Here is a 27,591-nt window from a genome sequence, read left to right as displayed (position 1 = left end):
GAAAATTGCACATCTAACCGTGGGAGTGATGTGGAAATTCTATCCAGACACTAGAGGGAAGCATGTATTGCTGGTTCCCAATGCATCTATGAATAGATGTTAAAAAACTCATGATGTCAAAAAGCAGTGTCGCGGCAAAAAAGTAGAAGATCTTAGTTTATTGTTCCAAAAATCCTAATAAATACCATTAACAACATTAACGTTTACTTGCTAGAATTAATTTTGAATTAATTTTGAATTACTTTTGAATTAAATATGTAAGCACAGTTGATAAATGACTTGTAGTGATATCTATTTTTGAGAAAGCAAATGAAATTAATCCAAGTTCAGAAAAACAAGAACAAAACTGTGACATGTTTAAACCAATCCAGTAAATAAAGAATGCTGAATTGTAGTTTTTAAAATATGTTAGTTTACAGATTTCTCCACCACACTACTCTTAGAAGATTTGGTGGCTTGCATACTGATCCATGAAAAGAAGAAATTTAATGAAAAGAGATTCTCCCGTCTTCCCCTCCATTCTTTAGCCCACTAAGCCCTCCAAATACTCTCTAGTCTAGAGGGAGACTCCCCCTTTACAATTCAGCCCCTGCCCCTCAAAACTACTTAAAAGAGTTCTACAACCCACCCAAGAGGCTTTTTGGAGGCAGAAGGAGAAGGAATGTGTCCTTTATGTTCACCTAGTCACAGAATCCAAGCCACAATGTCCAACCCAGAGACAAAATGCTGATGCAAATTAGTGAGCTCCTTTCTTATGATACTTATGGCACAATTTTTCTATTTGTTTACTATTAAAAGTAGCAGCTTTTCTACTGTGGGACTCTGGCTGACATCCTATAACATCCTTGAGTGGCTTCTATTGAAAATGATGGCATTTACTATTGAGAATAGGCATGCATAGGGTTGCTTTATCAGACTTCAATTCTATTCCACTAACCTGGGTGCAAGCCTCACTAAAATAAACGGGACTTACTTCTGAGTGGGCATCTCCCATTTGGAGATGAGAAACTGACGTTGAAGCAAAATATCCCTATTCATAGCACAATATAAGAAGGTATTTCAAAATATATTGTTGCTAGAATTTAGTTGAGAACTCTTAATACCCCAAGAAGCGTCCTGACATTTAATACTGCACTGATACATAGTGCACTGCAGTAAACGGTGTTTCTGTGCGCTCTGGCACTCGCCAGAAGTGGTTTAGTCTTGCTGGACACATGACCCAGAAAGCTGTCTGCGGACAAAACGCTGGCTCCCTCAGCCTGAAAAGCGAGCTAAGTGCCGCACCCCATAGTTGCCTGGACTTAACTATCCAGGGGTCCTTTACCTTTATGACTTTTAGCATGGGAAACAGAAACATATGATTACTTTCTGAAAGTTTGGAAAACTTTATTATGCTATTGATAAAGAGTTCAGTCCTATAATTTAGCTGTTGCCTGTCCTTAATTAAGCTGCTTTAAATATGTGCATGGAATAATGACAGAATAAAGTAATATTAGCATAAATCACCTTGCTATTTTAGATATAAGACTATACCCACCCAACCACATTGCAGAACGCTTTCCCCTCAGCATTCATATTTAGTTGTTGGCAGAGTGGCTTTAAAGAATTTTAAAAAATGAAATTCCTCACTCTCGTAAAAACACAGAAGCTTAGATTTAATACCTACTATATTCATTTAAAGAATTACCCAGAATCTAATTTTCCATTACAGATTATTCTCAGACATGGAGATACTGAGCACAGAATCCATTATAAATTTCTGTTATGTTAAGTCCTATTGAATTGAGAGCAACTCCAAATGGATATCCTGATTCATTTCAGGGATGAGTGTGTCTATGATCCTGGTCAAATGTGGCTAATATAGGCACTATTAATGGAAAATCACATCTTATACTTGAAAATAGGAGTTTCCATCTATGTTAAACTTGCAGTATTAATACAATGACTTTAGTAAACATATTTGCTGTTCTAGCATCAGTGACTTACAGCAATGTAAAGACACACAAGACATTGTCAATTTTATATCCTCTTCATATCTAACACAGTCTTAAATCATTTGTATTTTAAACATCTGCCTTTACGGATCTTTCCTGCACTTATATAATTATAGGCATTATGTGGAAATTAAAATGTAACCACCATACTTAAATATATACTAAACACAGTAGCCTTTTCATTTTCTGTATGGCTGAGTGCATACAGTACTGCCCTGAATTTTTAAAGTAAATCTCAAAAGGAGATATAAAAAGGGAAAGAACCAGATGATCGAAATATACACGAACACATACAGTCATGGGAAACAGGTAGAGAGAAAGTCTTTAGGAGAATAACTGGATATATTATATCTTCAGTGTAGAAATACATTGATATTCATAATGCAACATAACTGTGGGGCAAAAGCAGTTACTGAAGGAAGGCATCCACAAAAGAGAATAAATAAGCAGATAACAATATTATGACAATCTATTTTTTGTCATTTTTCTGTTTTCATTATTGTATATGTGTGTGTATGTGTGAAAGAGAGAAATTATTTTACACACACACACACACACACACACACACGATTGTTAGGTCAGATATTTTTGTTCTTTGGGTTTTTTATTTTTACAGTTTTACTGTAAAAGCCATGCCTCCCACAAGCTTGGAATAAGAAACTATTTCAGCATTCGAAATACCATGCAACATATTAACATTTTGATTGACTCATCATTGCTCAAAAGTTAGAGTGCTTACCTGTTTACCACTGCAATTTATAGCCACACAGTTTCAAAAGTAACAGCTGTCAAGCTTACTGCATGCTGCATAGCCTAACTGAGTAGTAGAGTTAACTTTCAACTTAAGAATTATTAACAGGGGAAAGAAGGGGAAACTTACCTAAATTCTTTTCATTTAATGTATTAAAGTAAATATTCAGGTGCATATTCTGAACCAACTTAGATGACAGTTGCAGCCCTGGATTTGGAATGGTCATAATGCCAGTAACATTTTTTTTAAAAAAAAATCTACAGAAAAGGCTATCCCTTCTCCATTGCTTCAAATATTAATACAAAAAACTGAACAGAAACACCTTGTTATTCATATGTTTGTCAACTGAAACACCTTTGCCTAAAATCAGCTGCATTCAAATCCTAACCATTTAGCATCTTGGAAGTGCATACTGAAATGCAACCAACCCTGACTCAGAAAGGCTAGGCTTAGAGAGTCAAATAATAAGCAATCCAAATGAAATGCAAAGTAGGTAGGTGTGCATTTTAGTTATTCATTTATTTGAGTATCTCTATCCTGCCTTTCTAGTATTTGAAATACGGGGGGGGGGGACCAAAACTATTGTCCAGCATACAGGAACAAATGGGAAAGCAGTCATTGATAAGACTGATGTTGTGGACCAGATAAAACAGTAGATCTATTCTTCCTTCCTCTTTTATTCATGTAATAATGCTGTACAGAGGAGGAAAGGAGGGTGAGAGTGGCCCCTCCAACACTGAATGTGTTGTCCTCCATGAGTTGGAAGTAATAGTAACCCTGATCTACCTATGTTGGCTCCCTGTGTGTTTAGAGCCTGAATTTCCCATGGTTCTAAAACAATGAAAGAGAAGATTCCCTGTTACAGACATTCACCCTCCAACTTGTGAAGGCTACCAGAGGGAGTGGGGTATGTATGCTTAGACCAAAATAATATTCACAATTTTATCCCACTGCTATCAATACTGATCAGCACAGTTGTCAAAAGTTTTCTCATCTCATGCAGCATCTCACAGCCTGGCCAATTACTACTATTTTATTCCTTATTTGACTGATGTGTTGGTTCTTCCCACAATCAGAGAAGTTTCAAAGTGACTCAGAGAAACAGGAAGATAAAAAAATAAGGCAACACATAACAAAATAGATCCATTTTTAAAACACACAAAAGGGTCAACAACAAAAATCAGTCACGAAACAGAAGAATCCAATGACAGGGTAAGCAGCAGCTGCTACTAGGGAAAAGCCACAAAACCCAAGATAAATAAATGCTCCAAAGCCTGGAAGAATAAGAACTTCAGCTGGTGCCAAAAAGATGACAATACTAGCACCAGGTCAGCCTTCCTATGGAGAGTGCTCTACCGGTTTGGTGAGGTAGCATTATTCCCATAAGGTCATTCTCAACAAGGAATACTACCAGGTGGCTGTTGCTTATTGCAGTTCTGTAACAGTCCCCCCTCCCCCAGAAAAATAAAGACTGCAGCCTTCTGCCACCTCGCATTTTTTCATGGTAAGGCATATTACCCTATACTTTGCCAGCTTTGTCCTCCTTAAAGTCTCAAAAAAAAAAAAAAATACTTTCTCCCAAACAACACACTTCCATGAAAATTTCTCTGGAAGGAACAGTGTTTTGGCTGGCACTACCAAACATATAGGGTGACCTATAATATTCTTAGTTGTTATATGCTGGGTAGGGATTGAAGGAGGTGTCAGTTTTGTGTCCCTCAGTTCTTAAATTTCCCAATCTTAAATTCAGTTCTCTACATTTGGCAGCAATTTGAGGGTTTTTTAAAAAATCTCATGAAAATTCATCAGTATTTTACATTTTACATTAATGAATACATTTTATATGCAGTTTTGACTAATGTACACATTATGGAAGCATTTTCCCCTATTATCTTTATTTTTAAGTTTTTTAGCATTTCCCTAATATATGCATTTTTGTAAACACTAGTTGGAGAGCTGCATCACAAAATTTGGATAAGTGCAAATTTTGAGGGGTGGCTGTGTTTCAATCCACCTATTATTTCAGATACAGAAAACTTGATAGATTTTGGCTTGAAATGAGTAGTGAATTTAATGTCTCCTCCATCGTTAATGCTGGGGTTGTAATGGGGACAGGAACATACTGGGAAAGAAACTTCATTCTCTTTTTCTTTTAAATGTATGAGTATTTTTAGTACCAGAGATCACTCAAAATGCGAGTGGGCTAGGCTCAACGTGGCAGAGGGCATCACTGGATTGTTTGTTAATTACAACCTACTTAATCTCTGTTCATATGCATGCAAATATAGATCAATCCTTAGAGTAGAATGCAAATTTGCACTTCTTCTACTAGTTCTACTTTTAAAAAACAAAAAACAAAAAAGCTCCTTACCACTGCAGGTGTTGGGGAGGAATATGTGGCAGCAGAACAGGATCCAGTTCACTACCAGGCTGGCTAGCTCAGCCGACTCCAGAATTTGCAATGATGCTTCAAGGGCACCTTTTCCGGGTGTGATCATGGCATTTGTCGTTTTCTCTGCCCAGAGAAAACAACAAGAAACATGATTTCAGCTTAGGGACCAGCTGGTCTATCAGCTGGCCTGTCTGGTTAGTGAGATGGTGCTCCCTTCTGCCTCTCTTCCTTAAAAAAGGAAACGTTGTGGAAGCTGGGGGTGGGGCAGAGCATGCGAGGTTTATAAGAGAAATACCAATAATTTAAAAAACAACAACCCACAGGTGACTTTAGAGATGAACTGTGAGAGGGTCACCCACTGGAGTTTATAGTAGTGTACACTGTATTATATTGTTTATACGATTGGCTTTCATAACATTTAATGGCAATAGCTTTCACATTTTGGGTGGGCATTGCTTAAAGAAATATAACTCTTCTATATTTTAGTCTAGATCCCTCTCATTCTTCCTACCAATAAAAGAGGTAATAAAATGGGCAGCATTTCTGCCTCTTAAGAGATTTACTTTCTTGCATCAAGCCAGGAGCTCCTGGGCTGCATCATACTTATAGAGCACGAATGAAGTTTCACTGAGGTCTACAAACCTATTTGGGGATTGTGCTGGGATATTTTTTGTGGGGGGAGGTGGTGGTGGTAATCTCTAAACTTTCTTGTCTTTTCTTCCTCCTGATAAAATTCAGAACAGACAGGTACTCTCTATACATGACAGGCACTGACCCATTCATCACCTCTTGTTTTCTCATTTGGTCCCCTAAATATTCACAGAGTTACATCTGCATTATCTTCCCTTCCCAAAGTTTAGATATCAGAAGTGTACACACACAACTTTGTACTTAACAAGATTGAACAAAGCCGGTATATATACACAGTAGGAACATCACTTACTATTATTATATGGTGTAGGAATTTATTAATTACACTCATCTCTCTCTGTGTGTAATCTGCATAGTATTTCTCTGGTCCTTATGTGACCTTTCCATACCCTCTATATACTGTGAGTCACATGGTGATAGCAGTAAAACGCTTGTGCTTCTGTATCTACTGTTTCCACAGACTAAAACAATTAGCTTCTGTGATTTACTTAGCCAGGCTCTGTAGTGCTTCTAAATTGAAACAAATCGGCAGGAGCTGAGTGCAGTTCCCAGAAGCTAGTCTACTGAAAATATTTATTGAGCTGACACATTGCCTAAGACTACAACCAGTCTTCCTGCTCCAGGGAGTCTAAAGATTAAAAAAAGAAAGAAATATAGGAGCTGGAAAGACACTGGGCAGAGGAAAACAAACATCTTCTATTTTCCTCCTTGTAATGTGATAAACATAAGACAGCCACTTCACCACAATTATTTACAACCATTACTTACACTGATATCAGTGACACAATAACCATATTTCTATGCAAGGCTGATGCTATCTGAAATTGAATTTTAAGGAACTGAGGCCGTATCTAATATCTGTGGTGTAAGTAAGTGCGGGTTTTGGTTTGTTTTGTCTATTACTATTATTACAAATCAAACTGATATTTCACCAGCGCTTTCAAAGTTTACAGCAATCACTCCTTGATAATGCATGCATGCTTCTTAAAGGAAAATTCCAAACACTTTCTTAAATTAACCTGAAGTAAATTACTCTTTTGAGTTTGAATTAGCCCATATAGGTTCAACTGTCAGCAAAAGAAGTGAAGAAGCCATAAAGGACAGGACCAATGTCATTGAGGCCCCTGGAAACACTTCCAGCTGGTGAAGCGGTACACCATGAGGGCAGTGGGTATCACCTGCAATTCTTATTTACTAAACAAAGCTTATCAGGAAGCTATCTATTGTTGGCTATTCTGATTCGTTCAGATTTGCCTGCAAATGTTGTGTCAAACAGTTGTCACCCCACACTTCCCAGTGCCGTTTTCCTTTCACTTCCTTTCCTGTCAGTTTTCTTTACCTCAAAACTTCCAAGGTTTGTGGGGTTTGTTTCTTTTTATGAAGTGGGAATGTTGATCAAGAGCCACAAATCGACTTCATTATGCAACCTGAAATTGCCCTGTGCAATTGAATCCCACTTGGTAAAACATTAACAGTCTGGAAGCACCTTATATCCTCAAAAGTGAGTGCATATCAAGAAAATAGTGGGTATTCTATACCGTGTGTGGCCTAGAAGAAAATATTTTTCAGTTTAACCCTAAAGTATTGGTAGCAGTCCGGGCTCTGTTACTGACAGTGGATTGATGTTTAAACTAAAATATAATTACTAAATTATATATAAGGCTTTGGGTTTTCTTTAAAAAAAAAGGTGTACAGATTTCCAAATTCAAGGAGGAACCATTCCATGTAAAATCATACAGGAAAACAGGCATTTCTTTTCAATGTGACATCAACATTCTTGACAGAAGATTAGGTTAACACTGAGCATCCCAGCAAAACAGTTATCCATTTTAGACTGCATAATAATTCATTGTTGTCCTTCACTGTACATTAAATGTCACCCATCATACTGACAGGAATATAAAAATTATTGCACTACAGCCAGAAAGCAGACAAGAGCTGTTAATGTAGGCACTTTGGACATGATCTTTATAACCCAGTTAAATCATCAAAAAAGAAAAAAAAGAAGAGGAAAAAAGCCACATTTTGAAAACAAGTGTGTGTTTATGGCAGAGTTTCTATGAGAATGAAAGTCAGATGCCCTTCAAGCAAATGAAAGAACTAAGAAGCCCTGTACTAAATTGATGATGCAACCAAACCAACAGCTTAGGCTAATTTTCTATAAATACAGGTGTGCATATAAGACCCTTACATGAACTTGTGTGATTTCTAGGCTATTTCATTGAATTTTTCACTTCTAGTTATGTGACAACATATTGCACACTAAACCTTGCTAATCCAGTTTGTGAACCATATCCAAATACCATAACCTTATAGGAGATGCAGAAAGACTCTGAAAGGCATGGCAGCTACAGTATATGGAAGTGGCAAAATAGTTGCATATTACTTTTACATGTGTTTGGTGAGTCGCTTAACATTGGGCTTTAAATTCTCAAAGCCAATCTATATGTGAAAGAAAATGGGACAGTATGACTTTTTCCAGTCTCTGCATTGCTAGCAAGGGAGTCTCAAAAATGCTGGAAAAACAACAACATCCTTTTTATAGAAAAGGGGTCCTTCTGTGCACAATAATTTGGAAATAAGCCCTACCAATTTCTACAGAGCCCCCTACTCCAGTTGAACTCTATTACTACAGCACTCTAAGACTATAGTTCTAAACAAATTGTGCTTTCAGAATCGCCAAGCCTGATTCTGCACAGTTTACAACTCACCATTTATACTCCTCACTTAACACTCTAAGTATAAGTGAAAGGACTGGTTTAAAAGTATGAGGCTCAGAGTATGATTACACCAGTATTTCCTGTTGTTAGCTGAAATACCATACTTAGGATGGACTTTGCATCTTCTTTCCTCTTTTTTCTTTTTGCTTTCTGAACCAGAAAAATAGATGGCTGCCTGCCTTTAAGGAAATAAACCCAGCATAGTTCACATACACTGGATCTTCCTAACTTATTTATATTCTGCAGAGAAGTAATAAGTATGTTTTGCATATGGGTATTGTAATTCATGAGAAAATGCAACACAAGAAGCAGGGCTGGGAGTTCTGTCAGTCTTTGCAATAGTGAAAAAGTCACAATGGATCCCCTTCTCTACATGGAGGACTTTGATATCTACATTTACAGCCTACATCTAATTAAAGCTGCATTTGAAGCAAGGTGAAAAATCCTCTCATTAACAGCAAATGAAGGGCACCCTCGCAAGGATTTTGACATGATTAACTACTGTCACCTCTACACTAACTGCCTCATCAGAACAGAAAGACAGAAGGAAAGATAGAAATAAAAGTAATATGTGAAGGACAAATATGGCTAATTAGAGAAGGGTCTTCAATATACCCCTGCTTTTATGGCTTGATATTATCTTTGCCATGCTCCATAAGCACTATATATATATATATATATATATGTAGGTTTTGGTGTCTTCGGGTGTCTGTTCTAGTAACAAGAAGCCGAAAGCACCAGCCTGAAGATGACGAGTGAGACCTCGTCGAAACGTCGCCTAGACACCCCAACTCTTACACGGGAAGACACCCGAAGACACCAAAACCTACATTCCTGTACCCGTGAAAATCTACGAAAGCAATATATATATATATATATATATATATATATATATATATATATATATATATATATATATTCTCTTAACTGCTCCCATTTTTCTTCCAGACAGGTCTCATTGCTTTCTTCTGTCAGCCCTGAAACCAGAGAATTTTCAGAGCTTTCGGTAGAATTTCATTACAAAGAACTTTCCAAAAACCAGATCATTTAATACAGAAGATTCCACCATCTTCACACTAAAATTCCACTAGAAAGTAATAAGACCCTCATCAAATAAATTGCTGCAGTCTCTGCTGATTTAAAAATGATGATGGCACTATCTTAGAAGAATGCATTTATGATAGCTGCAAAGCTGCGGGGTAGGAGACAGATCCTGCCTACGAGTAGATATGGATCTTATAGCAATACAGAGCAACAGCTGTTTACTGTATTAAGGACAATAAAGTCCTGCTAAAGATTGGAACTCATCTTATTCTGCTGAGAGCTGAATAGTTCAGAACCTGGAGTAGGGAGTGGGGAACAAAGGACTGTCACTTATTTATTTATTTAGTTTTTTTAAAAAAACACCAACCCAGAGCACATCCTGCATCCTCTATCAGGCAATTATGCCTCCCACAAAAAAAGAAAAAAATTTTCTAAAAGCCCTTCCACCTAGCTAGCTTATTGTGTGTGGATTGGGCAAGTACGAAAGGTGTGTTTTAAGACACACTGCGAAACAAACATGTTGGCTTACTACAAAGTGCTTTGAAGCTTAGGAGTTCTTGTTCTGCCAAACTTCAGGGAACCCCTGTCCTTTATAGTACCATGATTCTCCACTTTCCCCTTACTTAAATAAATGTCCTGTCCTGTTGCGCTAGCTGCAGGCACTGGTTGGCTTCTCTACCACCTTCTTGGCACCTTAAGTGTGTGACTTTTCTCTGCACAGTGAAGGTTTCACCCTCCCTGTGGGGAAACACCTAAATTTGCAGCCTCTCATCTTCTAACATGCAATTCTGCTGCCTACATAGAATGGCTCATTTTATCTCAGGATAAGGCAGCAGACTCAGTCCAGTGCAGGTATCAGGACATGATTTTAGAAGATAGTCATGCCCTTTTGCAACTTTGGGTCTTTTATATTGCATGATGTATGCATGATCCATGGCTGGAGTAGAGTACAAAAATGCCAGACACTGCTGTTTGTAAATTTCCACTACCTTAATGGCACTTGCACAAAATTCTTGGGTGCTACTGCATCATGATCATCACCCAGTTCTGGCCACCACAATTTAGGGAGGATATTGACAAGTTGGAACATGAGCAGAGGAAGGCAACCAACGTGGATCAAGGTTCTGGAAACCAAGCCTTATGAGGAATGGTTGAGGGAGTTGGGTATGTTTAGCCTGGATAAGGAGAGACTGAGGGGAGATATGATACCCATCTTCAAATATCAAAAGGGCTGTCACATGGAAGATGGAGCAAGCTTCTTGTCTCCTGCTCCAAAGACCAGGACCCAAACCAACAGATTCAAGTTACAAGAAAGGAGATTCCAACTCAACATCAGGAAGACCTTTCTGACACAGCAAGAGCTTTTTGACAGTGGGATGGACTCCCTTGGAAGGTGGTGGACTCTCCTTCATTTCAAGGAGAGGCTGGATGGCCATCTGCCATGGACGCTTTAGTTGCAATTCATACATTGCAGGGGGTTAGACTAGATGACCCATGGGACCCTTCAAACTCTACAATTCCTATGATCATCATCATACAGGATTTCCCTTTGTGCCAATACACCTGCTGCTGATTTTAAATGACTTTTCAATCCTACACACAGTGTGCCCTTTAGAGGATTAATACTATCTATCTATCTATCTATCTATCTATCTATCTATCTACACTAATCCTGCCTTATCTACAAAGTCAAGATGGCTAATGAAAGGGAGGAGGAACACAAATATGATAAAAATATTTTGAACATTCAAATATGACCAAAACAAATCCTAAAAACATTATTGGAATTTTCTTCTCTATGATTTTCATAGAACTCTTGGTATGTGTGTGGGAAGAGAGACTCTTTTCTTTCTTTTCTTTCTTTCTTTCTTTCTTTCTTTCTTTCTTTCTTTCTTTCTTTCTTTCTAAAACTAAACCTTGTCTGGAAACAGCAGTGCCTATTCTCATGTTTTGTCCATTGTTGGAGGCAATATGTAAAGAGAAGAGAGAATGAAAATTGTCAGATGCTTTCCATCTGACAGGGTGCAATTTATTCAAATATGCTTTTGGCAACATATTGCTTTGTACAATCACATATGCTCAGCATGGCATACTGATGAATTAGGTTGCTACTGTTGCTGTTACTAAGGCCGAGGCAGAGTGCCGCAATGGACATGTAATGAGTGGTTTGACCACAAGAAAGTTGAATGAGCTATCCATGACACTATAAAGACTATGACCTTTAAAACCAGGACATTATCAACAATAGAAAGGGTGGAGGAGAACCACCTTGCTTTTAAAAAAAATTCACATGCAAGGTTGGCACTTATTTCATTCTCAGTGTGGGATGCCTGTGAACCTACTATGAAAATGTACATGGATTCCAACCCACATGCCTAAAAGATATCATAAATAATAATCTGCTTTACCAGATGGTGATACAATTTGATCCAAGAAAACTACTGATCTTGCAAAGGATGCTGCCATAATTTCATACAAGATTGCATCTATGCTAAGGATAACCAATTCAATGTATTTGTCAAAGTGTCAGGTAACTTCAGTATTCCTCACAATGGCAATTCAGGAACTTTGGATTACTATGAATGCCAAGTGTGGGTATTCAAGTAGTGCCTTAATAGAATAAGCAGGCATTCTCATAATTAAAATGGTCTGAAGTTGGGAGGCAGCAGACAGGACTTTATCAGAACTACTGCCCCTCCCCTCTCACAAACTCTAATATTTGGTAAGTGGTGATAGATGGTGACAGAATGTGGAGGAGTAGAAAATTCAATCAATGGTTTTAGAAAAGTACATGAAATATTGGTATGAGTGGGAGGATGAGGACTTTGACAAGGCAGGTCCTATTAACTGCCCTGGCCAAAGACCAGATACAAAAGCTATTCATCAACTGAATAAAAAGTATAGATCCTGCACTGTGCTGGATCCTTTGTCTGCATATATGAAAGTATACTGTTACTCTGTTTAAGAAATGTTTACTTGCAAACAGAACTGATGTTAAAAACAAATATTCCAGAAAAACATAAGGGGTGTTTATTTTTAATATTGTTATATAATTTTAAAATTGTTTATGAGCTCGGTGGAAGAAAACAGGTTTTTGTTTGAAATAGGAGTATGAAAGATAATGAATTCCTGTATTTGCTGCTACCTTTCATTTCCAAGCTGACACAATCAAGCTATATTGCACTTCTGGATAAAGCTGAACTGTTCTCTAAAGAGCAGTAATCACTTCTGCACTAGGAAAGATCAATGTAAGATGGATTAAAAATGAACTAAGAAGTTCTAAATACAAAAACACACACAAAAACGATCTAGCCATATTTGCCTAATTGGCTGGATCTGCTTTCCTAATGTAAACCATTGCTATAATTTCCTTAATGGGTGGAATTACTTAAGAACCACCTGCTGGATCAGGCCAAGGGCCCACCTAGTCCAGCGTTCTGTTCCCATAGTGGCCAACCAGACCTGAAAGCAGAACCTGGGCACAACAGCACTATCCCCTACTTGTGATTCCCAGCAACAAGCATTCAGAGGCATACTGTATCTGATAGCACAGATATTGTGGCAAGTAGCTACTGAGAGCCATATTCTCCATGAATCCAGCTTCACTGGTTGTCCATGTTATGAGAGGGCAAAAAGGTTCTCCTTAATTAATTTTCCCCACACCATACAGTGGTACCTCGGGTTACAGACGCTACAGACTCTGCTAACCCAGAAACAGTACCTCGGGTTAAGAACTTTGCTTCAGGATGAGAACAGAAATCGTGCTCCGGGGGCACGGCAGCAGCGGGAGTTCCCATTAGCTAAAGTGGTACCTCAGGTTAAGAAGTTTCAGGTTAAGAACAGACCTTTGGAACAAATTACGTAAGTTCTTAACCCGAGGTACCACTGTACCCACTTTTATGTACCTGCATCATGTCTGCTCTTATTAGACTTTTCTAAACTGCAAAAGCCCAGATATTGAACCATTTCTTCATAGTGGAGTTGCTCTTGATCATTTTGGCTGCCCCTTTCTTACCTCTTCCACTTTTACGATATTCTTTTTCAGCAAGGCATACAGGACTGCACACAGTATTCCAAGTGTGGGTGCACTGTAGGTTTGCATAATGGCATGTTTATAGCAGCTTTTCAATTCCTTTCCAAATGATCTCTAGAACTGAATTCGCCTTTTTCACAATTGCCACAAACTGGTTTGACATTTACATTGAGGTATCCACAGCATCTCAAAGGTCTTGTTTTAGGTCAGACTAGGCCATTTCAGACCCCTTGAGGGAATATGTGAAATTAATTTTTTTTGCCCCGGTGTGCATTAATGTACACTTGTTTACAGTTAATTGCAGCAGCCAATTTACTCCCCATTCACACAGTTTGGAAAAGGTCCTTTTGGAGTTCTTCCCAATCTCTTTTTGTTTTAATGATCCTGAGCAATTTGGTATCATCAGCAAATTTGGCTGCCTCACCGCTTACTCTAAGGCATTTATGAATAAGTTAAAATTACCAATTCCCAACACCAATCCTTGGGAGACGTCACTTTCTATTTCTACTGGGAGAGCTGTCCATTTATTCTGCTCTCTGCTTCCTGCTTCTTAACCAGTTACCTCTCCTCTTATTCTGTGGCAGCTAAACTTATTCAGAAGTCTTTGGTGAGGTACTTTGTTAAAAGCTTTTTGAAAGTCTAAATACAAATTGCCAACTGAATTCTTTTTTTTTTAAAAAAAGTGGTGTTACATTGGCCACTGTCCAGTCCTCAGGCATGCAGGATAATCTTTGGGACAAGTTTACATATTTTTGTTAGCAGATCAGCAATTTCACATTTGAATTACTTAAGAATTCTCAGGGGGATGCCAACTGCATCCAGTGATTTGCTCGTTTTTATTTTGTCTATAAGCCCTAGAACTTTGGCTGTCACCACTATTTGCCTCAGTTCCTTATACTGTATTCCTTTCCTGGGAAAGACACAAATAATTTATTCCAACCGTCTTTCAAGCTGGTCTCCGGCTGTTAATGTATGTAAGTTTTTGTTGTTGTTGGACTTTATGTTCCACAACGTGCTTGTCAAATGCTCTTTGAGCATCCCTAATTGTCTGCTTCCATTTCACTTGCCAAAGTTTGCATTCCTTTTTGTTCTCCTAATTTGGACAAGACTTCCATTTTCTAAAGAAAGTCTCATTGCCTGTAATAAGTTACTAACTTATTTGTCTGTTAACAATGCATTCTAGCTCAGCTTCAAATATTGTGGCTGTCTCTTTTAATCATTTTTGGGAGTGTTTCTTCTTTTGAAGTCAAATGTGATCATGTTGTATTTCCTTGGCAATTGTCCATTTACATATACATTGTGTTTGATAGCACTGTCACCACTGTTGCCAATTGGGTCATTTCATGCAATCCACTGTGCATCTGGTAAAGCTGAGGATCTTCCTCATAATATATTCAACTATCCACTGATACAGAGGACAAGAGAACAACATATGGCTGAGTTGCTAAATATATCTGCTAAATGTCTATTCTACAAAAGACAGACCACTTGATTTTCAATACTGCATCTAGGATAATGAAAAGTTGCTACTTTTTATTGGCATTAGTCAAGGCACAAACTTGATTTATTAAGATAAATGTAATTGATTGCTCTACAAATCTATGAGTATTTTTATATCTTCGACTGTGTTTTAAAATTACCCTCTGGGGTTCCATAATGGCTGCAGGGTAAACAATAAAAATGAAATTGGAATTAAACCTATGAAACTCCTTCCCCACTAGAGACTGCTGAAGTGGGAATCTGATAAATTTCCTTAAGAATGGCTTTTAATAGCCAGGTTTATGAAGTTGTGAGGTGATTTAAAGCCAAGATTTTATTCTAGTGTTATGATAGCATTTTACTTACTAGCTTTACTGATCATCGAGTTTTCTGCTGTTACTAGCCCTTGGCTCTTGGGATACACATTCTAGAATTTCCTTCACTGCAATATATTTTCTTCTTATTTAGCAGCAACTAGTTTTATGAGCCTCTGCTATCATGAGCAGGAGAAACTTTTACACATATCTTGACATGTTGCAACCAGTTCCTTCCCACTTTCTGTTTTATAATCACACTACAATATTTTATTTTAAGGGATCATCTGTTAGGAACAGTAGGGTATGGACACCTTTGAGTTGCTGTAGAGAACCCAAAAGATCTGTTTTAATATGAGAGCATAAGAAAAGCCCTGTTGCATCAGGCCAAATGGCCACATATTATCACTACGACTGCTAATTTGATTTATACTCTGATCTTCCTGCTGAAGTAGCTGAAGGAAACAGATTCATCAATGACAAAACATTTTTTTTCAAAAACAGTCGTAAAACATTTTTAAGAATAGTTAAAACATACTCCACCAGTGATCTCACGGTTGCAAGGAACACTGCCCTTTAGCCCTCAAACGGCTAGGTATATTCTTGTTAAGTAAATAAAGAGGGAGACAGATGCACCTCACTAGACAGTGGGGAACCACCACTGGAAAGAATCTGTCATGTGTCACCACCAACTGGGAAGTCCACAGTTGTGGCACCACCAGCAAGCCTCAGCTGCTGATCATGGGGTCCAAGATGGTTGATATTAGGGAGGCAGCTGGTTTAAATTGTTATAGCTTGCCTGGGATAGAATGAGGGGCAGGTAATAAGTTAAAATTAATGGTGGCAATAATAATAATAATAATAATAATAATAATAATAATAATAATAATAATAATAATACTGTTTGCTAGTGACCTTGCAGGTAGAGGTGGAACGACTCTAAAACATTACCTTCAGCTCCCTAAGTTTCTCCAAAACACCATAGACAAAGGTGTCAAAAGCTGCTGTTAGGTCAAGAAGAACCAACAGGGTCACAGTCCCCTGTCTCTTTTCTAATATCAATCAGGATGACCATAACTGTTTCATTGTCAATATCAAGACCGAATCCAAACAGGAATTAATATAGATAATCTACTTCCTCCATGCACAACTGCTGGCTAGCCACCACCCTTTCTATCACCTTACCGAAGAAGGAAATATTACAGACTGGATGATAGTTTTCTAAAAGCGCTGAATGCAAGAAAAACCTCTTCACGAGGGCCCATCCAACAGCCTCTTTCAAGGCACTGGGCATGACTCTCTCCTGTAGTGAGGCATTACTGGATCATCCAGCAAATCCCCTTCTACCCGATTTTACCGGCCATGATGTGCAGAGATCAAGAGGGCATGCAGTCTGCCTCACCGCTGCAAACCTCCTGTCCACATCCTTGGACTGCAACAACTGAAACAGATCCCACATGCTATAATTTGACTGGGCTCAAGGGACTTCCAACACGCATGAATTGCGGCATCAAGTTCAGCACAGATCCAATGAATTTTCCTCTCAAAGTGATTCACAAAATCTTTTGCAGCATACTATTGTGTGGTCCTCTGTTAATGATGCTACACTGGTGGACCAACTGGTTTACCACTCTGAACAATTAGAGTCCTTCAGCCTGCTCTTACAGTGGTCAAACAGTTGCCTATGGGAATTTTGCAAGCAGGATCTAAGTGCAACAAGCTCTCTCCATCTGCAAGGCATACTGCATCCAGCAGTGAAGGCTGAAGATAGCCTTATCCTCCATGAAAAGAATAGAATGAAAATAACAATGAAAACATCCAAAGGCCCATTCAGTTGCAGTGCCCACGTGAATAGCAGCAAGGGGAAATACATTGGAATTAAATATTCTACAAAACATAGCTAGCCAGTACTCACAATGAAAGTGATACCTTTCCTCAGGCCTGGCACTGTTTCAAACTACTTCATATCTAAGCAGTAGCTCCCTTGATTTTAGTGAAGCAAAAACTCCCTACTTTGATCTTTCTCTGACCGAGGTTTAGAAACCAAGATCCTCCACCAGCAAAATTATGCAAGTTGCACCTTGATAATGAATTCTAACCCATAATCCAAAAGGACAATTCATTACTCAGACAGAGATAATTTGCAGGCATCTTTCAGTACTTTTGAACTGGATGAAGGAACTATTCCTAAAATGGATTCTTTTAGTGAGAAATTTTAACTCCCCTGAAACAGTCAGAATCGAAATTGGTTTCCAGAACGTTGTACTTTATACTGAGGTTGCACATTTTATTACCGAAAATGAAAGCGGCTCCCTTAATAAGTAACCTTCTGTATGTGGGGAAACTTCCAATGAGTGCTGCCTTCCCTGGAAACTCCTTAGTGTTGCAGTATGCGTAGTAGGGGTCAAGGAATAATGTCAAGAAAGACCCTGTTGACTTGTATATATAGAAGAGCAAAAATGTCAAGCACACCAAGACCCTATTTCTCCTAGTAGAAAAATGATCAAATAGAAAGAGCAGGTCTCTCTCACTTTGTTGTGACCTTCCCTTGGCTAAAAGTAGCTTAAATGATTTAGGGCCCATCACAAGAAGCATAGAGGAGCTTAAGGAAGTAATCAGTGGGTGAAGGAGAACACAGAGGTGGCAGGTAATCCAGGCTGAATGACTCCTTATGTGAAAATAAGATTTGGCAGAAGAGAATTCCTGAGTGAATCACTTTGATCAGCTAGTTCTACCTGAATTAATAGCATTCTATTGTTTTACTAACTTTTTATCTCAGTGAAGATCAGGTTTTTTTGGGGGGGAATGGAATCTATCGTCGCCCACCATATAATGAAGCAGTACAGGCTTCTAAGCAGTTTACAACTCTAAAAACCAATTGCACAAACATTAAGTATGGTGGATTTCCCCTCCCTCCTTTAATATATACTGGCAAGCAAATATGGAAAAGGAGTAAAATGGTTTTTACCTCCACATGCCGATTCCCCCATCCTCACCCCAGTAGTCTTAGGCAAGCTGGAAACTTTGTGCATGAGTGGTCCCTGAGTTTGGGAGATTTGGGTCAGTTGCCTGTTCTGGGATGGGGCTGCCCTCCATCTAAATGAATAGGCTTGCAATTTGGGAGTGCTCCCCTATTCAGCATTTTCACTGAAGCCTCAAGTGATTCCTATGTCCAAGACTTTTACCAGCCTTAGTTAGTTCACCAACTACAGCTGTTCCTGGACAGGGACAGCTTGGCCACAGTAGTCCACACACTGGTGATTTCTAGGCTTTATTACTGTAATGTGTTGCCTGTGGCCCTGTCCTTGTATTTGGTCTGGAAGCTTGCAGCTGCTGCAAAACACTGTTACCCATTTGCTCTCAGGGAAAACCTACTGTTGAAATTATTGCACTGGCTGCCAATTTGCTACCCAGCTAGATTCAAGGTTTCAATATTGCTGTATGAGGCCCAGTATTGTTCTGGACCAGGGTATCTGGAAAGCTGGCTCTCCATACATTCCACTCTGGTCACCTAAATCTGTGGATGATTCCACAAACCTCTGTGACTTGAGCATGTGCTTTCAGCACTGTGGTACCAGTTCTCTGAAACTCTCTTAGAAGTAAAGCAAGCCCCAACATTGCTATGTCCTCCAAGTATTTATAAAGTCCATCTATTTTGATTATGCTGTCTTTCATTCTTGATGGTCTTCATGTTGTTTTAAAACTGTTATTATCTGTACTAGGGTTTATAGTCTATTTCTGTATACTGCTTAGGTATTCGGTGGATACAGAGTGGGTTATAGATTCAGATTTTTAAAAAAATAATATTTAGATTTAAAAAAATATTTTAAAACTTCCTGCTATAAGGTAATATTGCAAGTCAATGGCAAACTCAGACATTTGGTGTGGATATAGGACATTTTAAAAATGTGAAAATTGTATAGATAACAAATATTGTTTTTCTTCAAGCATTAAGAAAGCAAATTATTTTAGGTTGCAGCATTACACAGTTACTCAACAAATTACAATGAATTTCAGTGGTCCTTGTGGATGAAAAACTGTTCACTAAACTGAATCCTAAAAACAGAACAAAATCCATGTATATATAAAATTCGATTTAAGATTTTACAGGAGGGAAATCAAATTTCCTTACATGTTATTCTCTGATAGTTGGCTTTCCACTAACATGCTCTCTTTTCAGATTATAAATATTAGCTCCATCTTTCAAGAGGCAGAAACCATGTCATGAGACCAAACACAAACACTGAACAATGACTATTTGCTAGTAATCTGTACCAATTTTATACTGATTCCCTGCTACTAATGTTCATATGCCAATGTGATATTTCCAAAAAATGACAAAAACCAACAGCAACTGATTTAAAATGTCAGAGCAAGCCTGTTGTATAAATATAGCACAATGAAAAACATGAAAAGTTAGCCATTGCAAAATATGTGTTATAACTAGTATAAATACATATACTCATAATGTGCCTAACATAAGATAATTACAGGACTTACTGGCAGTCATTATTTTATGATTACAGCTATATAAATGAACACTGCATAGGCATGAACCCATCAGCAGCCTACTACTGTGCTTAAGTTAAACCATCTGTGCCACTAAGAAAAAAACCTATGCCAACACTAAGGCTGAGGTTCAAAGAAGAACCAGAGAACTAAAAAAACACCTGGTGGATAAAAAAAAGCTCAAGAGATCCAGCGCTTAGCTGACACTCATGATGCACAGAGTTTCTTTAAAGCCACAAAGACCATCTATGGGCCAATAAATCATTGCATATGCCCCCTACGCTCAGCAGATAGTATCACACTTCTAAAAGATAAAGAAGCTATTGCACTGCGCTGGAAAGAACATTACCAACATCTCCTTAACTGCAACTCCCCCGTAGCTGAAGTCCTCTCAAAAATCCCGCAAAAACAAATTAGAGATGAGCTTGCAGTATCTCCAAATCTGGGAGAGTTGCATACAGCTATTAACCAAATGAAAAACAACAAAGCCAGCGGACCTGATGGGATACCTGCCGAAATCTTCAAAGTGGGCGGAATTGAACTTACACAACAACTTCACAACCTCATCGAAAAAATCTGGGAAAGAGAAGAAATCCCAGCAGACTTTAGAGATGCCAAAATTATCAATCTCTTTAAAAAAGGTGACAGAACTGATTGTGGAAACTATTGAGGCATCTCTCTATTAGCTGCGGCCAGGAAAATTCTTGCAAGGATCTTAGCAAACCATCTCGTAACAATATCCGAGATGACCCTTCCTGAATCCCAAAATGGTTTTCAGCCTTCTAGGGAGATGGTGGACATGATTTTCACGGCTCGACAGCTTCAAGAAAAATGCAAATTGCAAAACCAACCCCTGTATATGGCGTTTATTGACCTGACTAAGGCTTTCAACACTGTAAATCGTAATGCCCTGTAGACTGTCCTTCTGAAAATTGGCTGCCCAGATAAATTTGTAAACATCATTCGGCTCCTCCATGATAATATGACAGCAACAATCGCAGATAACAATGGCTCTCAAAGTGAGCCATTCACAGTGGGATCAGGTATTAAGCAGGGTTGTGTTATTGCCCCAGCTCTATTCATTATTTTCAAAGCCATGATCCTACACTTTGTTGAAGGGAAACTCCCCACCGGAGTAGAAATCATATAATGAACATATGGAAAGCTCTTCAATCTGAGCAGGCTGAAAGCAAAGAGTAAGGATACCGTAACTTCCATCATAGAGCTTCAATATGCTGATGACAACGTAGTGTGCACACTCTCAGAGGATGACCTCCAAACCATGTTAAATATCTTTGCCAAAGCTTACGAAAAGCTTGGCCTATCACTCAACATAAAAAAAAACAACAAAGTGCTGCACCAACAAGTACAAAATAACCCCTCTGCAACACCACAAATCCAACTCAATGGTGTAACATTGGAAAATGTTGATCACTTCTCTTACCTAGGCAGTTATCTTTCCACAAGAGCCAACATTGATGCCGAAATCCAGCATCACCTGAGCTCTGCGAGTGCGGCTTTCTCCCGACTAAAGTACAGAGTGTTTGAGGACCAGGACATTCGCAGGGAAACCAAAATGTTTGTTTACAAAGCTATTGTACTACCAACCTTACTATATGCTTGTGAAACATGAACCACTTATAAACGCCATCTCCAACTCCTTGAAAGATTCCATCAACGGTGTCTCAAAAAAAATTTACACATCACTTGGGGAGACAGGCGAACTAATATCAGTGTACTGAAAGAAGCAAAGGTCACCACTATTGAAGCAATGATTCTTCAACATCAACTTCGTTGGACTGGTCATGTTGTGCGGATGCCTGATGATCGTCTTCGAAAGCAACTACTCTATTCCGAACTTAAAAATGGAATGTGTAATGCTGGTGGTCAACAAAAGAGGTTTAAAACCTGTCTCAAGGCAAATCTAAAAAAAGTAGTATAAACACTGACAACTGGGAAACATTGGCCTGCGAGCATTCCAGTTGGAGAACAGCCTTTACCAAAGGTGTCATGGGCTTTGAAGACACTTGAACTCAGGACGCAAGGGAGAAACGTGCTAGGAGGAAGGCATACTTGGCAAATCCACACCGTGATCAGCCCCCACCTGGAAACCAATGTCCCCACTGTGGAAGGACGTGTGGATCCAGAATTGGCCTCCATAGTCACTTACAGACTCATTGTTAAAACCGTGTTTATGGAAGACAATCTTACTCAGCTACGAGTGATCGCCAAAGAAGACGACAACTATGCTTCAAAGTTAAACCATCTGTCCCAGCAATAGCTTTAAGTAGACTCCTTGGCAGAGCATTTTACATTCTCAATATTCTTCTTCAGACCATAGTGTATGGGATATAGTAGTTCCGTTTCAATTAGGGGGAAAAATTGGTATTAATTTGGTTGATCATGTTAGCACAGACAGATATTTAATTAAGTACCACCTCCAATTGGGGAGAAGAACAATTTCCCCTAAGCCTTCCTTCTGTGCATGAACTTGGATTGTTTACTCATAAAGCTAAGAACCATTTTGTACATCTAACCTGTACATGTATCTGCACATCTAAAGCAGGGCTAGGATAACCTGTGGCCTTCAAGATGTCATTGGACTCCATCTCCCACCAGTCACAGCCAGCATGGCTGACAGTCAGGGGTGATGGGAGTGGGAGTCTACAGGTTTCTCATCCCTATTCTAAAGTTACAGATAAATCAGATGATATAACTTCAATCCAGCTCCCTGTTTTAACAAAATCTATATTCTCATTGGTATGTTTTTAGAATGGTTTACAATCAGGATGATGCTTTCAACATCTGATACAATATATCAAGAAATAAATTTTAAAAAAGAAAACACTCAACAATGGCCGTTAAAAACATGGCGTTGGTTACAACAAACATCCCACCATGCTCAGTGAGTGAGAACAAGTGAATATTTCTAAACAAAAAAGAAAACTGAAAGAGTGCTTGAATGCTCAGAAAAAAATGTGTTTCCAGCGTAAGAAAACACATTTTCAAGAATGTGTACACAAAATCCATCAACATATCATTTTATAACATTGGTGAAATCAACCTGTTTTTTTGGAATCAACCAGTGCTAAACATTTTTCAACATGCAGGGAAATGTTCTGTAAAGTGGAAAGGTAGAAAGCTGATTTTGCTCTTTCTAGATAGACTGGCAGGTTGTGTATGGTACGACGTGTATTTTTGTTTTTGTTCTGGCTAAAACGCTACACACACACACACACACACACACACACACACACAAAATCACCTTGGAAATAAGTTTCTACAAAGTTACAATTTATCTGAAATCTACAATAACCTTTATCTGTAAGCTTGTGCTATCTCATTATTCACCATGCTTTAGATAATTTGTGAGTAAACTGAATGCCACTAGCCCTAAAAGACAACATGTCCACACCTCATCACTTTATTTTCATTGTATGCATACTATCTACACTTTGCCTACTATTTTGCACCTGGTTACCCATCCACAGGAATGCCTTTTAACCTTAACCAAATGCAGTGCTTTTTTCTAGAAAAATAGGTGCCAGTACACACCATGAAGTTGTTATAGTGCCACACTTTTTAAACAAAACAAAAAGAGGTGATGATACTGCGTATCCTTGAGTACTCCCTGGGGGGAGCACTGGCCACATGACTGCAAAATTTATTTGGGGGCTTTTTTGGGGAGTAGTGAATAGCTTTCTGAAAATCCAACTATACAGTGTCTGTGAGATACCTGTCTACACACTTGTCGGCACCCCTAAAGAACAAAAAAAAGCTGGTGCTGGATTCAAGTAGCAAACTCACTCGTTGGCCAATACAGCATCACATAAATTATGCAGGGGTGAGCCATGACTGTCACTACTTTCAAAAGACTACTATTTCATCATTGTCCACGGGAATAATACCATCTCTTATAAAATGGAGACAGTAGTATCGAGGAAATAATATATAACAGGCATGTCCAACAGGTAGATCGTGATCTACTGGAAGATGGCGGGGTTCCTGGTAGATCTTTGGCCCCTCAGAGATCTCTTTCCTCCCCCAAAAAAGGAGGGAGGAAGCTGAACAACTGTGGCTTAAAGCTCAACAACTTTGGCCCATCTAACGACAATGGGTAGATCACAGTCTATTGGGAGTTGGATGTCCCTGATATATAATACTGATGTCAGTTCTGGCGTAAGAGAAGTGGATTAAGTGGATCTCCACAGTGAACAGAGATAAACAGATCATGTAAGGCTGCAGGAATAACTCTGTGCCAAGGAAAAAAAGAGAACTAGGTAGATGGACAGATAGACAGACAGACAGGTAGGTAGGTAGACGGAGAGACAGAAGAACACAGTTGTGAGGGAAGCAGCCAACTCTGGTAATCTTAGAACAGCAGAGCAGTATCATTGCAAATGTGCATTACTATGACCAATTGTTACATAACATTTTGCTGCATATTTAAGTTTATAATAAAGGTTTTCAAACTAATGTCTAAATGAACCTTCCTAAGTCGTCAAGTATCCTTAGGTGTGGCTAAATCAAACCAGTGAGTAGGTAATGTTTTGTTTTGTTTGTTTTATCCTTGTGGCTGAGCCACAAGTTAAAGGCTCCCCCCATCCCTATTCTAAATCCCACCACCCTCACCACTGTAAGTTAGAACATTGGGTGACCAGGGTTCTAAAACATGGGCAAGACAATGCACATAGAATAGGATCCTCTCCTCAGATCTTCCCTCAACACATGGAAAGGGCAGAGCTGGCCCAGCAGAAGCTGGGCTAGCAGGATTTAGAGCACCCAAACACTGCACACAAGGGTCAAGAATTTTGTTTTTAGTTTTCTGATATCCTTATCAATATTCATCTGAATATCTATTTCATTTGAATGCTATGCCAAGTATGATTCAGTTATCTGTTAGTAGGCATACCAGTCTACAGAGGGTTTTGTGACATAACCAGCAGGCGAAAGGCATCATGGGAGTGTAGGACCCTCCAGATCATCATGTGAGCCCTTTGTAGGACTGAGTGGCCCTCTACAGAATGGGTCTCCAAGGTGGTGTCCACAGAAGTCAGAATGCACACCCGTTTATCCCACGGTGCCTGCAAAAGGCCTCAGCAAATACCTACAGTGCCCGAGAGATTCTTTGCAGTTCCTCTTTCTACTCTTTCAGCCACAGCTATACTGAACACTCACCCCTAAGCATTGCCACAATTCACTGGATGCTGTACCAGGCTCCCACCCTCCCTTCTTTTCTGAAGCAAGGAGTGCTCCAAAGAGCTTCTCTCTGTGAACAAGTGCACCGATTGAGGGACATGCCTACATCATTTTGTCTTCCTCTTTTTCTGCTCTTTTAGATATGGCAGTCTCCACAGTCACCTTTTTTAAAATGCCAGATCTCTCCACACTAGCCATTTTGTGACTGGTGCCCATGATAGTTTTCAAAACTCCAAATGTGCCCATTGGCCCCCAAATGTTGGAGATTCCTGGCCTACATATCAAAAAATGAGAACAAGAAAGTAAGGAAGGATTTGTGACTTTTGACAATTATTCTTGAGGGGAAGAAAAGGTAACAATTGCCAAAATACCACAAAGAGGTTTCACATGTTACCTGGCTATGACAAAGAGCACACAACTGACACCCAAGTAAGCCAGCAGAATATACATCCAGATATCAGGGGAGAGAGGATTCAGGAAGGAGAAGACGCCCGGGTTTGTACCATTGGGCTTGCGGTACAATATACTTATTCCGAGAGTCATAAAGGGCTTGGAAAAGTCGATGACCGTCTCTCGAACATACGTAATAGCCAGTGGTGCAACGGCAAGGTCAGCTTTCTGTTTGCAAAGGAAGAAAAGAGAGGAGGAGAGAGGGAGAGAGAAATAGGCCATAAGTCAAAAGCAGCAGACAGAAGCAAGCAATCAAATTAAATAAAACACAGACTTATACACTTTGAGAGCCCTGTCTCGGTACCAATTAAGCTGAAATTTAAAGCTCTGCTTCTGCTCCTCCTCCAGTAAAGAAGCTGATTTATACTGCTACTCTTCCTCCAAGAGTTTTGAACACTGCAGTGTTTACAGATACCATTCAAGATATGGAGAAAAAAATCTGAAAAGAAGTGACCACTTGTGGAATTCCATTTAATATTTCATTTATAACATGCTCTATTTGAAGGTTGCGGGGGTGGGGGTCTCCCTTCAAAATATGTACTGGAGGGCTGAATGGATTTTAAGCATTAAAACATTCTCCATTTCATTTAACCTGCTATGATCAACACGCAACAAGAGAATTAGGCTCACATTTTAAACCCTTGAACCACAATCAATACAGAGAACCATGCAATTAGATCTGTGCTAAATAGTGGCATCTTTGACTCCCCCTGATTTTTTTATTTTAAAAAATGCAGTTGCGAATACTAACAAGTTTCAAAAGCAATTTGAAAAGCAAAGTCAGAAACTGCTGTTACTCTCTGTTGCCACTCCTAAATTTACCACTGGGAATGCAGAGGCACTTTCATATTCTTAGGGGAGCTCTCTGGATCATAGTCATGAAGTCTGATTTTCAAGTTCACTTTAAGATGTTCATTTCCCCCCTTAGCAATGTAAAAACTTTGTATTCAAATCAACTCCCCCCCTTCTGATTCTTGAAAGAAAAGGGTTTGTCATTGACTTCAGAAGCATCAACGATACTGCCATACAGTTGCTCAAACACAGGCGCTCCATTTTCAAATGGGTTAATTATTTTCATTCAATTTATTTATTATATTTTTAATCCTGCCCTCCCTTCCATAGGACCCTAGGGTGGCAAACACACCTGCTACAGAATGTAGTGGTTATTTAGTTTGACTCCACAGCCCTATTTGTATGCAGTGCTGGCATGTAAACCAGGGAGAGTGGAGACGCTAAAGCTCTGGGCTGCTTCAACACTGCTATTCCCATCCCCCTAAAAAAACAGCATTCTAACTCATGTGGGAAGCCTCCATAAGTAGAGGAGCTTCCCTGCTTCAGGCTCAACTTTACATTGCCTTGAGGTTTACAGGCACAGCAACACTAAGGGGAAGAGTTGAGCACATTTGTCCATGCTCCCTGAGCATATCTGTAGCACATTTACATGTGAGCAGCATGCTCTAAAAGAACTTATAAATAACTCTCATACATGGTATGAAGTAGCCGTGTTAGCCTGTTCCTCCAAAAGAACAAAGATTCTTGTGGGACCTTTGAGAACATCATAGGAGGTGCCACTGAAGGAGAAATCAGCAAAAAAAATGTCTCTTTATTCTTGCATCTTGCTGGTTAGAGCGGCCTAAGCAGAACTCCACTCAGGGAACGCTACCATCAATTGTAGCACACTCTGGCTACTACTGCTTCTGTTTATCAGCTGGTTAGCCGAACACAAACAAACAGGCCCTTTCACACAGATTTGGAGAGTGGGAATCCTACAACTGGCTTAATATACTGTACCTTAATTTCATTATATTGAAGAGCATTTATGCAAGACCAAAGATTGATTGCCTAACTTGAAGAGGTGAAGTTTGCCATGCTTTTCCCCCTATGCTAACTTGACAACTCCTCCACAAACTATAGCTTCTGCTGTATTTATTGTTTTTTATTAGATACAATATGCCCGCTGTGTTAAACAGATTTTGTGGTGTATTAAAAGTTCAGAGGATCAAGCCAAAGAGAATGTCTAAGTTATGCAAAATACGGTTATACCTTCAGCTCTGT

General features: G+C 39.1%; 1 protein-coding gene across 3 annotated transcripts in view; it reads right to left on the bottom strand.

Annotated features, from left to right (window-relative positions):
• Positions 1–27,591, bottom strand: part of GRIK2 (glutamate ionotropic receptor kainate type subunit 2) — a 440,535-nt gene that overhangs the window by 130,423 nt on the left and 282,521 nt on the right. For all 3 annotated transcript variants that reach the window (XM_081186549.1, XM_081186551.1, XM_081186550.1), the window contains exon 12: positions 25,481–25,704. In XM_081186549.1, the coding sequence (XP_081042675.1) occupies positions 25,481–25,704 (224 nt within the window). The remainder of the gene's footprint in view (positions 1–25,480; positions 25,705–27,591) is intronic.

This window comes from Podarcis bocagei (assembly GCF_964188305.1).
Source record: "Podarcis bocagei genome assembly, chromosome: 3".
NCBI classification, from domain to species: domain Eukaryota; kingdom Metazoa; phylum Chordata; class Lepidosauria; order Squamata; family Lacertidae; genus Podarcis; species Podarcis bocagei.
This window is presented reverse-complemented; position numbering and strand designations above follow the sequence as displayed.